Here is a 12,602-nt window from a genome sequence, read left to right as displayed (position 1 = left end):
AAATGGATATGAGGTGGAAAAACATTAAAATGCTAATGGTGGTTTTTTTTTAATTATACAATTAGGGTTGGTTTCTATCTTAGTTTGGCTAATCTGTATTTTTTACTCCAAACTTTTTTTTATCTTGTAATAAGGGAGGAAAGAGTTATAACAAAGACTGAAATATACCTCAAAATCCAAGCCTGACTCTTTCTGAGAACTGGTTCAGAACACAGCCAACTCACACTGGCAACCACAGAAGGGCAGGTAGGGACTACACCATTCCTCGAAAGCCACGTGGTCCCCAAATCACAAGCTTTGGCTCTGGAATGCATCAGAGGGATTATGGGGCTGTCTGGCTTTCTGGGAGTGCATATCCAACAAAATGCTTTAGTCTCACTGTTAAGAACTTTCTGATCATTTTCATTTTCAGAATTTCACCATAGACTGGAGAAATCCAGAGACGCATATTTCCCTAGCTCTGCCTCTTCCCTGTATCGTGTGAGCCCCACACAGCAGAAATTCAGCAGTGATCAGTATTAAAGCACTCTGATTAGCAAAACAGTGGCAGCTCCAGTTGTGTTCTGGACACTTAACCATGGCACTCACCTTCACCCTCCCAGGTGCCTAGCTCAGCCATACAACAAAGCAAGTGGCCTCTTGAATTTGGAGTACTGGATGACTTCAGACCAGCGGAGGCAGGGGCCCTTCTCACTGACCTCTTGTCTCCTTCCTCTAACCTGAGCTTAGAACCCTCCCTAGTGGCTTTCTGTCCTACTCAAAGATCAAGTAAAAGACCTTACTCACCCCGCAAGGCCTAACTCCTGTTCAGCACCACCACCCCCAGATTATGCAGACTTTAGTTGCTGCTCCTTGAATGACCCAGCCTCAGGCTTCTTCCCTCTGCCTGCAGTGCTCTTCTTGGAAACCCTTGTGACTCATACCATATCAGCCTTCAACAAAGCCCTCCCTGAGCACCCAAAGGAAGTGACACCCACCCAAACTCAGGCCCACCTTAGCCTCTTTATCCTCTTTTCTCCACAGTCACCAGTCCTGACCTGTGAGCATGACTGACTCTCCCAAGAGAGGATAAGCTCAGGGAGCACGACTTGTTCTGTTTGGTTCACTGCTCTACTCCCAGCACATACACAGAACAATACCCAGCAAGTTACAGGCCCTAAGCAATACATATTGAGTGAATAAATGAATGAATAAGGAGAAAGGACTTGGCATGGGCTCTGGAGGTCCAATCCAAAAGTCACAGCCCAAAGAATCCACCCCACCCACCTGTTAAATCACTTCTCCACTCCTCAGCTCTGGAAACCTCTTTCTGACCATTACTATTAAGTGTTGCTTGGTAAACACTGGGCTGAGTCATCCCCCAGGGTCCTGACTAATTCTCTCTCCATACCCTGGACCCACCTCCAAGATCCTTCCTTTTCAGCATAATGGGAAAGCCAGAGACAGTTCCCCTTGGAGAAAATGGAAAGGAACTGAATGATTGAGAGGCAAATTCAGTTCTTCCTGGCTCAGCAATTGAAAAAGCTCAAATGCTCAGGAAGTTAGTGCTTCTGAAAGTGAAACATTAATAGAAATAGTACTGGAAAATACCAAACAGGAAGATAAGGAAAATTCCATTGTGGAAGCAAGGTTCTCCGTCCATGTGCCTTAACAGTCTCAGCAAAGCATTTGAGAATCAAAACACAGAAAGAAATGGAAATCAATCAGCCTATCACCCTTCCTATGGACTGAAACTCTGACCAAGCTACCTCCACACCACCTCTGCCCAAAGGGCACTGGGCTCAGAACACCAGCCAGGCTGCTGGCGTGATCAGAACCTGTCCTGAGGCAGGACAAACTCCACTTCTCTCTCTGAGCCTGTTGCTTCTCCATTTGGAAGTGGGGATCAGGGTGATTTCCTCACACAGTGCCCCTGAGAAGCAAAGCTAATTACAGGTGAAAAAGTAGCCTTCAAAGAAAGCATGATGGTGCATGCCTGTAATCCCAGCACTATGGGAGGCTGAAGCAGGAGAACCACAAGCTTGAGCCCAGCTTGGGCAACTCTGCAAAACCGTCTTCAAATTAAAAAATTAAAAGGCTGGGAATGCAGCTCAGTGCAAAGACCCTGGGTTTAATCTCCAAATGTAAAAAACAAACAAAGAAACAAACAAAGAAAAGCACCCTTCAAACTGAGGAATACTTACATAAACACAGAAATGAATCACTCTTACAATGCTAACAGATTGTTTTTCCTGGTACTGTGGATTGAACCTGGGGCACTTTACACTGAGCTACATACATCCCAAGCCCTTTTTGAGACAGTCTCACTAAATTGCCCAGGCCTCAGGCACTCTCAGTGCTAGCATGATAGGTGTGTGTTACCATGCCTAGTCCAACAGAAAGATCAAGACAAGCTAAAACTAAGGCCAAGAAAATTCAGGCGTGAGACTGTGCAACTTGCGGTGATATGACACAGTGATTAAAAACACTCTGGATCCAGCTTCAAATCTCATCCCTGCCACTTCCTGGCCATGTGACCTCAGACAAGTTATGGAACTTTTCTGTGCCTCAGTTTTTTCCTGAGTAAAAAAGAGATTAAGATCATCACTTACTTCAAAGGACTGTGTGTAGGGTGAAGAAAAAGCTACATATAAAGCACACAGTACAGTGCCTGGCTTAAAATATATATTAACCAACACTACTGTGGAAAGTTCCCTTAATTCAAGGGATTACTCTTCCTTTACTCCAATGCTCTTCCTCCAAGAAGCCCTCCTAGCTTCCCTTAATTGAAATAAACTTCCTCCTCACTCCACTTCTCCTTTGGCTCCATGGAGGAATCAAGGCCTTGCCCCAAACAGCCTCTAATGTCAGAATGGCTCCCAGTCATCCACACCACTTCGTTTATAAATTCTGCCACATATATCTGTGTTTCAATTGTGGTTCTTGTGCCGTCATGAGAGCATAAACTCCTTAGGGCCAGGTAATTCCTAGCTCCTGGTTCATCTCTATACTTACTGAAAGTGGCCTAGACATAGCAATTCCTCAGTCAACACAGACCAAACAGAAGTTAAGAAGTCAGAGACCAGCCAGGTATTGTGGTACATTCCTGTAACCCAGCACTGGGAAGACTAACACAGAAGGATCACAAGTTCAAATCCAGCCTGGACTACTAGCAAGAGCTTGTCTCAAAAAAAAAGAAAAAAAAATCAGAGACCACTGCAGCCTGTTTCTGTCCTGCAGGAAATGCAGCCCAGCCACATACCTCACCCCCAGCTAGCCAGTGGGGCATGTGGCCAGCACCTCAGTTCTTGGTTGCAAAGCCTAAAACCCCTGTAGTGGTGGCAAACCAAATGCATGTATGCCACCGTGGACTATTTCTTATCACCTAAAGCTCTAAAAGGTTCACCATCACCGTCTATAGCCAAACCTATCTATCCTTCCCCACAGGCCACTCCCTTGACTCTCCCAGCCGATCTAAACTCAGGGGAGGGCTTTGCTGAATGACTGACGGAAACCACACCTGTTTCAGATTTGCCCTTTAAACCCACTTTTATGGCTCAGAAATGCTTTAGGGGCAGGGAGAGAATGGGGTCAAGTCATGAGGGTTAAGTCCTGGGGTAATCAGTCATGTTCTGAGGTTGTCAGATTAGAGCAGATGGTCACCTGATCTCCTTCTAGGAAACTAAAGTTCCTCATGGGTACGGGCCAAGGCACACCAATTTTGGCTGTGTGTGTGTGTGTGTGTGTGTGTGTGTGTTTCTTTAAAATAGAGTACATACAGCAAGGCCAGTCCTTTGAGGGAGGGAATGCTTGGTGTTAGAATGAGAAGACATGACAGTTACATGACACACATTTTGTGCAGCTGTCCTCTGGGATATGCCAATCCTGTGCACAGAATTTCTCCATAAAATAATTCAAGTGCTATATTAACATCTTCTTTATGGAACTCAAGGCAGATGGGAAGAAAGAGAAAAGCAGCTTTGGGGAGTTTTCTAGGGACACTGAAGCCCAGACTGAAAGGAGGAATCAGTCAGAGGGATGAGAGAAGAGAAACAGTAAGCATAGGGCATGAAGAAGCTTAAAACACACATCTCAGTAAACAGCAGAGCCTTTGTACATGTATCTACCTATCTACCTATTATTTTTTGAGATAGGGTCTTACCATGTGGTTCAAGCCAAACCTGAACTCACTACATATCCCAGGGTAGCCTCAAGCTTGCCATCCACCTGCCTCAGTCTCCTGGGTGCTGGTATCACAGGTATGTGCCACCATGCCTGGCTCTTCTACCTCCATTTAAAATGTGGAAACAGTGGGAACAAATCAGTAAAAAGCATACAGGTGTGGACTCAGACTAAAAAAGGTGACCTTTACTCCATTACTTGGTAGCTATGTATATCATTAACATCTCTAAACCAGTTTCTTTATCCATAAGATGGGTAATATTATATGCCTCAGATGACAGCATCGAAGGCTCTAACTAATGGCTCATCTGTATCTTTGCCTTTTGCCATGGGACTCTACAGCTCCTCCTCTCCTTAAATCTTGGCCCCAAACTGTAATTTGCTTTGGCCAACAGCACACAGCATAAGGGACAGTGCCAGTTACCAACCTCAAGAAATGTTATGAGTCTCTATGCTTTTTGGGAATCCTGCAACTATTATATGAACACATGTTGGATGAGGGAACCACACGGAACAGAAGTGAATTGTCACAGCCCAAGGCCATCTTAACCAGCCAACTAAACATGTAAGAAAGTCCAGTTAGGATCAGCAGGGCTGAGCAAGCCCAGCTAAAATGAGGAAAGCTACTCAGATATGTGGGTTCAATCACTATACAATAAAAGCCTATTGTAAAGCCTGGGTTGAAAACCTCAGCCCACATGGCAGCCAGCTGCCTATTTTTATAAATAAAGTTTTATTGGAACAGAGCTATACTAATTAACCCACTGTCTTTCAAGCTCCAACAATGGAGCTAACCAGGTATGATGGAGACCATCTGGCCCACATGCCTAAAACCATTTGCTATCTGGCCTTGGCCCTTTAAGAGAAGTCTGCTAACCTTTCCTTTAAATGAGTCTTGGGTGTTTTGTCATGCAGGAACAGCTAGCACAGAACCTAGACCCAGCACCTAGTATGACTGAAAGCTAAAGGATGAAGTGGTCAGAATGAAACCTGGAGACTATGTTTCTTTTCTGGGGACTCAATGAGGAAATCTGGATTTGCTATGCACCTTTTCTCTCACACTATCCTTCATGGGACTTAGAGGGAGAAAGATCCCCAGCCAAATCACAGCTATCAAATTTGGTCCCAATCTTTTCCAAAAGGACAGTTGCAAAACTGGAGAATGTCACTGTTAATCAAATGGCAATGACTGACAGAACATATCTGACTGGTTTCCATCAAGCCTGACATCAGTATTTTCTGCGAAGAGGACCAAATGGCAAGTCACAACTCCCCAGCAAGGCAATACTCATTCTTCCCTTTGCATACTCCAAACTCCTTCTGTAATCTCCCCCTAGTACCTGGCATGCTGGGCTTGCCACCACTTTTTCAAGCCCCCAGGATCTCTTCCCACTTCCTTGCCCTGGGAGTCAGCTCAGATGTCACCTTCTCCTGATAGCCCTGCTCCACCTGCCACTGCCAGACCTTCCCAGCCCTTTTCATACATTGGTCTTTTGGCTTTCCTCTGGTTGTGATATAAAGCTAACATGACCAGTTTTTGATACTCGTGGGACACTGCTTCTAGGACCTTCGCTGGATATCAAAAATCCAAGGATCCTCAAGTCCTGTACATAAAATGACACAGGGGCTGGGGATTTAGCTCAGTGGCACAGTGCCTGACTGGCAAGTGCAAGGTCTTGAGTTCGATTTCCGGTACCAAAAAAAAAAAAAAGACACAGTATTTGCCTATAATCTATACATATCCTTCTATATACTTTAAACCATCTCTAGATTATAATACCTAAAAAAAAATGTAAATGTTATGTATCTGGTAGTTTGCTGTATTATTTAGGGAATGGCCAAAAAGAAAATGACTGTATAAGGTTAGTGACTTTTTTTCAAACATTTTTGATCTGCAGTTGCTTAAATCCACAGATGAAGAACCTGAGGGTACACAGCTGATTACATCTAACTGCAGATTAAGAAACTTATTCTTCTGAAAGCTAGCCACCACTGATTTCTCTTTGAATTCCCCCTGCCTACCAGGCAGCTCAGGGACAGTTAGCTAGGTGTTAAACACACAAACAAAAAAAGTTAGATGTGACATTAGTTATTCCATGCTTAGTTACTTTTCTTGTTGCTGGGTTCAGTGGGACATCCAAAGTTAAAGGAGGAAAGGTTTATTTGGCTCACAGCTTGTAGAGATTTCAGTTCATAGTTGGCTGGTTCCAAGGCATAGTGGCATGGCAGAGGGGAATCACAGAGGAGAAACAGTTTATGGCTGGCAGAAGGCAGCAAAGCATTGAAGTACTGAGGAAGCACACAGCAAGAGGCAAGGGGCAACAGTAGCCCTCTTTCTGTTCCTTACATTCTATCCAGGATACCCACCCTTAGGAAGCATTCATACCCAAGGTGAGACACTCTTAATCCCAGCATCACACCATGAATCAATCCCAGCATCACACACTCTAGTTCCAGCTACCTGCAAAAAAGTCTCCACCTATGACTGCATGAGGCTTTGGGCTGGGGAGGACATCTAGAGACAAGCCACAACACTTCAGTATGGAAAATGTGTTTAACTCAATACTATAGGGCCAGTGACATAGCTCAACAGCACAGTGATTGCCTGGCAAGTGTGAGGCCCTGAGTTCCATTTCCAGTACCAAAACAAAAGCAAAAACAACAACCAAAAAAACCCAAAAAACAAATACTGTGAATACTGATAAAATATCAAGTGTTGGTAAATGTTAATATGTATTGAAAACCCAGGAAAACTGATATCATGATGCATCTCGACTTTCTCGGTTGTGGTCAAATATTTACTTAATTACGGTAAAAGAAACAAGACTTTCTGAACAGAAAAACATATGAGTGAGAACTGTTTGGCTGCCCCAAAGGGGACTCACCAAGCAGCTGGCCTTTTTTGTCATCATTTTTTATACAAAGCACAACTTGCAGGAATATTATTTCTACTTAATGTACTTTCGTTTTTTCGCAGGAGTTCAGACCCTCCCCATCTCTCACCTGAAGTAAAATACAATTGTCTCCTAACTATCTAGCCCCCTAACTATCTAGCCCTATTTCCTTCAGATTTTGGCAGCTGTTTTATAACATAGGATGCGCCTCAACCATGGCCCTGAGCACACTGCTTCTGACTCACCAGTTTTCAGACTCCCCTATGGGGGTTAAATGTCAGCCTTTACCTCCCTCACATTGTCACCTCTCACTCCCAAGCATGAAAGCTGTTTCCAAGCACATGTCCTACACTGGAGTCTTATATACATTCATATACACATACATACTCTCCACATATGTGCATACACTTATGCACACACACGTATACACAATTACTCTGACACATACACATTCCTACAGCCTGTAGGCACCTCCTCTCCTGCACAAAATTCCACTTTTATCTCTACATTCAGCTCAAAGCCACCTTCTAGATGAAGATCTCTCCAAATTCTCAAGATAAAAACAATGAAAAACAGGGCCAGGGACATAGCTCAGTGGCACAGCACCTGCCCAGCAAGCACAAGGTCCTGAATTTAATTTCCAGTACCAAAAAAGGAAAAAAAAGAGGAAACAAATGATAAAAAAATACCCACCAGATTAAGATGTGGTATGTACACATACTCACTCCCTCAGATGAATCTATTCATTCTGCATCACAAATTTGTATTAACAAAACAAGAAAAGACACATCAGTCTCCTCTAGAGGCTCAGGCCAGAGATCAGTGGCTAACAAGTGTTCTGCTTCATTCCCTCCCTCCTTCCAGGGTAATACTTGTACCAAGATACCTCTCAGTACAAAGTGCTGGCTGAAAGTTGACAAAGTTATATTACAAGAGAAAGAGCACAGTAAAAAAAATTGCTTTTAGGAGTTGGGGATTTAGCTCAGCGGCACAGCGCCTGCCTGGCAAGCACAAGGTCGTGAGTTCGATTCCTGGTACTGGGGAAAAACAAACAAACAAACAAACAAAAAACAATTGCTCTTTCAAAAGATCTTAAAAGGGAAAATGAGCTGGGCCTGGCGGTGCATGCCTATAATCCCAGCACTTGGGAAGCTGAGGCAGGAGGATCACTGCAAGTTCAAGACAAGCCTGGGCTACAAAGTGAGCTCATGGTCAGCCTGAACTGCATAGTGAGACCCTGTCTCAAAAAAAAAAGAAAAAAAAAAAAATGGGGTTGGGGATTTAGCTCAGCAGCACAGCGCCTGCCTGGCAAGCGCAAGGTCATGAGTTTGATTCCCGGTACTGGGGGAAAAAAAAAAAAAAGACACCAACAACAAAAAAGGGAAACTGCCCCAGACTGGATGCCAGCCTTGGTGGGGGAAGGAGAGTTATGGTCAAGTGTGTGTGCACCCCAAGACTCACTTAGGAGAACAGTAGATGCCTAAGTGTGTGAGAGAAGAAGGTACAAGTATTTAGGGAGGTAGGATAGGGGACCCTAAGGGTAAACTGGGATACAGGTGGCACGAAGGCAGTGGAAGGAGGATCCGCTGACTAAAAAGTTCCCACTCCAACCACAGTAACCTCAACTCAGGTCTGAAGTTAAAACCAAACCCAGGGCCTGTCACCAAGGGGCATTCACTAGACCTGACAATCTCATCCAGTTCCCTAAGGACTGACGATGAAAGCCAGCTGGGCTGGCTGAAGGTGAAGTAGGGTCCCACAGTGGGCTTTCCTGGATCCATGGATGGAGGCAGAAAAAAGGCTCTGGGATGTTAAAGGCTGGACTCCAGTATTCCTGGCCTTCCAAAAGCTGTCTGGCTGGCAATAATGTGAAAATCAGACTGCCTCCTGACTACCTGATGGGGATGGGGTGTTGGCCCAGGACCAGGAAGTGGCCATGCACAGAGGGCAGAGACAGGGCATCTGGAGTCTGCATCCAAAGGAGCTCTGGCCAGAAAACCCAGGGGAAAGGTTAAGGAGAGAGAAGCCACAGTGGTTCCAGGATCAGCAGCCAAAGATCTCCCCAAAACTTGTCAAAATGCAAATTATCAGCCCCCCTCACCAGTCTTACTGAATCCAACAACTCGGGGGAGTGGGCCAGTCAGTCTGAGGTTTAACCAGCCTCCAGGTGCACTGAAGTTTGTGAACAACCACCGTACTGGCCTTGCAGACCATGCCTTGCTGCCTCCTCCCTCCCCAGCTGTCACCTTTCCTGCTTGGTAGAAAAACATCTGGTAACTACAATCCCTGTCTCCGGAGACAGACAACTTCTTAAAAGATCAAAGAGCACGAAGTCACAACGTAGGAGGTGAAAAGCAGCCCAGAGATGGTTTCTAAGAAGCTATGTTTGATCAGGTCACTGCAACAGCTAAATCCTTTCACCGGTTCCCCACTGAGCTAAGCTTACAAGGCCCTCCCAGACATTATTGTCCTGCTAGGGTTCTGCCCTAATCTGACCTCTCAATTCCAACCATATGAGACGTCACATGCAGTCCCCTAAAGTGTCAGGCTGTCCTCTCCAGCCACCTGTTGTTACCACCTGCCCCAGCCTTGATAACGGTCCTGCTTTCTGGGTGCCCTCCCTGACTATCCCTTTAACACTAGGCCCCATCACAACACCTATAATGGTACAGCAGCTGGGTCACGGCATTCATTGCTGACATTAACCCTGCAAGGGGTCCCGCTCCAGAGCCTGGCAAGGGAGAGCACAAAGAAGAGCCACAGGATATATCTGGTGAAGGAATGAAGCCAAGTTTTAAATACACTTGACATTCCAGCTACAAAACATGCTATGCCTAAGTATCTGAAACAGTCTTAATTGTAATTGAGAAAAAATATTTGTTACAGTTTTGAAAGCCATAAAAGACTTTTAAAAAGTAAGCAAATAGAACCACTAGCAATAGGAGAGAGAGGGAGATCTGCGGCTCTAAGAGATGGTCCTGGGTAACAATGGGGATGCAGGTACACCAGCTGCTCATCTCTCCAGAGATCTCTCCCAGCTTTCCAAAATCATTAATTCCAGGTTCTCCCAGTCAAGTGTGGGCCACACAAAAGACGGCCAGGAGATTCACAGATCAACCACAAGCCCACAGGCCCGGTGGTTCCTAGTTGTCATCCGGGTATAGCATCCTGGGTGCTTGGAGAGAAGATATTCTGGGACATCTGGGAGAAGGGCTAGGCCAAAAAATTAAAGGAAAGCATCCTCTTTCTCCTCCCTCCAGGAAAATAAAAAGATCTTTCCAAGCACTAGCTGGCAGGTAGGAGCCTGTCTCTTTCCAGTTGGGACATCCAACAGGACTCGATCAGACTGTCCCAGCCCTGGCCTACGCAAAAGTTTACCTTGGGGAAAAGAATGCAGGGAAGAACAAGAGAGCAGGAGCCTGACAACCAGACAACCCTGCCCTAAGGAGCGAGCTCTCCCACTGGGCCTCAGATTTAATCAAAACACTGCCTTCCACCAGAAGTAGACAGAACAAGTATTATTTTATGGGGGAAGGGAACACGTCTCTGGAGTGTGATGGGGAGCCCTGGCAGGGTCTGGCTGTAATTAACTGGCCTGCTTCAAAGGGTGGGGGTGGGGATCAAGATGGCCTGATAAATTAAGAAGGGGGTTGTCATAAAGTCCCCCTGTCCCTGGAAAGCTAGGGTTGGGACAAGGCCGGGAAGGAAAATGGGTCTCTTTTCTGCTGCCTGACAGGCGGACCTCCTGCAGCGCGCGGCAGGCGAAACAGCCTGGATCCGTCAGGACCGCTCTAGGGGATAGAGCATTTCAACCGGAAAAGCACGCGTGGGGGTTCCTGGTGTGGCTCCAGTACAAAAGCCTGCCCAGCTGGGAAACCCGGCAGGGAGGCTGGGCATTCAGAAGGATTTACATATACCCATTCTCAGAGTGCCAGTCCGGATCTGAAACCAAGCCATGAACTATCGCTCGAGTCCCTTCCCGGCTCTGGACCTCAGTTCCTATTCACATCGAGTGAGTGAGTGAGTGAGTGAGTGAGTGTGTGTGTGTGTGTGTGTGTGTGTGTGTGTGTGTGTGTAAGACAGGGTAAAAGCTCTTTCAAGCTAGCGACAGCCTCGGCTCTTTGACTTTACTTGGGAGCCGGAAGGGCTGGCTGGATCTCTCTTCCTTGGGCAAGGCTGGGCGGGGCGCTCACTCCAGCTCTGGGCTCGGAGAGGGGCGTTTTGGGAGCAGCAGCAAGACAGACGGTGCCAGAGCAACCATTTGGGGCAGTGCGTGTGGAAGGGGTCAAAACGTGGGTGCAGCGCAGGAGCCCTGACCCCTGGGTCCGAGGCCGAAGTTAATGTAAGGACTGGGAACACGACTGGTGCCTAGGTTTCCCCGCGCCCACAATGGTTCTGGAGCCTCGGGTGAGGATCAGAAGCAGCTTACCTTGTCCTTCTTGCCGGCCCCGCTCTCCTCCGCGGCCGAGGCGGCGCACTTGTTGAGCAGTTTCTTGCTTCCGCAGGCAGTCGGGCTCCAGGTGCGGCCGCCCGAACAGGACCCCCCTGGGGGGTCCCCAGTCCCGCCCACGGCGGCGCTCTCTACTTTGATGAGTCGGTGTTTTGGGGAGATGTAGCGCACTTCGGCAGGCGTGGCGGGCCGCCGCTCACTGCTGCTGCGGTAGAGGTGCGGGGAGCCGGAGGACGACGACGAGGACGCGGCAGCGCCGGCGCCGGAGGAGGCACAGCAGCAACCGGCGGCGCCCGACGCGGACGAGGCCGAGAAGGCGCGCTGGCCCCCTCCGGGCTCCCCGCCGCCGCCGCAGTAGTCCAGGCGGCACATGGCGCGCAGTTTGCGCAGCGACGAGCCGGGCCCGTTGTAGGGGTCCTCAAAGTCGCGCTCCTTCTGCGCGCGGTAGGCACGGATGAGGTCACTCGTGCTGCCGCTCTCGTCGGGCAGCGAGCCCGACGAGGCCGAGAAACAGGAGGCGGCCGCCGGACCGCAGGACGCCGAGGCGGCCTGCGGCACGGCCTGGGGGGGCTGCGAGGGCCGCTCACCCCGGCGCCGCTGCTCGCGGTAGTCGGGCCTCGGCGGCTGCGGGGGACTCTTAGTCTTGCTGTTGCCCAAGCTGAAGTATTTGTTCAGCCACTTGGCCATGGCGAGAGGCCGCCTAGGGCCGCGGCGCGGGAGCCCGGTCCGCCGCCGCGGCCATCCGGGGGCCAACGCTGCAACCCAGGTCCCTCGGCGCCCCGGCCCCGGCGGAGGGCGTCCGGGGCGCCCGCTCCGGACGCCAAGTTCAAGTTCTCGCCTTCGCCGCCGCCGCCTCCTGCCGGCCGCTCTCGGACCCCAGCAGCTGCAGCGCTGTTCTCCGCCTACGCCGCGCGCCGCCTGGGCTTCGGGTCTCGCGCCCCCCGCGAGCGCGTCTCATAGGGTCTCAGTCGGCGACCGCCTAGAGCACCGGGCCAGAGCAGCCGCCGCCGCGGACGCTCCGGCCGTGCGCCCCGCCGCGGAGCGCGCTCCTGCCTGCCCCGTCGGAGGGGCAGCCTCCGCCTCAGCCAGGACCCGCG

General features: G+C 48.7%; 1 protein-coding gene across 1 annotated transcript in view; it reads right to left on the bottom strand.

Annotated features, from left to right (window-relative positions):
• Window positions 1-12,602, bottom strand: part of Shb (Src homology 2 domain containing adaptor protein B) — a gene marked incomplete at its 5' end in the record, with an annotated part of 132,595 nt that extends 119,993 nt beyond the window's left edge. Inside the window, 1 exon segment of the mRNA XM_005382857.2 lies at window positions 11,485-12,602. Coding sequence (XP_005382914.2) covers window positions 11,485-12,192 — 708 coding nt within the window.

Source organism: Chinchilla lanigera, unplaced genomic scaffold, assembly GCF_000276665.1.
Source record: "Chinchilla lanigera isolate Chin_1 unplaced genomic scaffold, ChiLan1.0 scaffold00018, whole genome shotgun sequence".
NCBI classification, from domain to species: domain Eukaryota; kingdom Metazoa; phylum Chordata; class Mammalia; order Rodentia; family Chinchillidae; genus Chinchilla; species Chinchilla lanigera.
The sequence above is the reverse complement of the archived record's forward strand: the minus strand, read 5'-3'. Positions and strand labels throughout refer to the sequence as shown.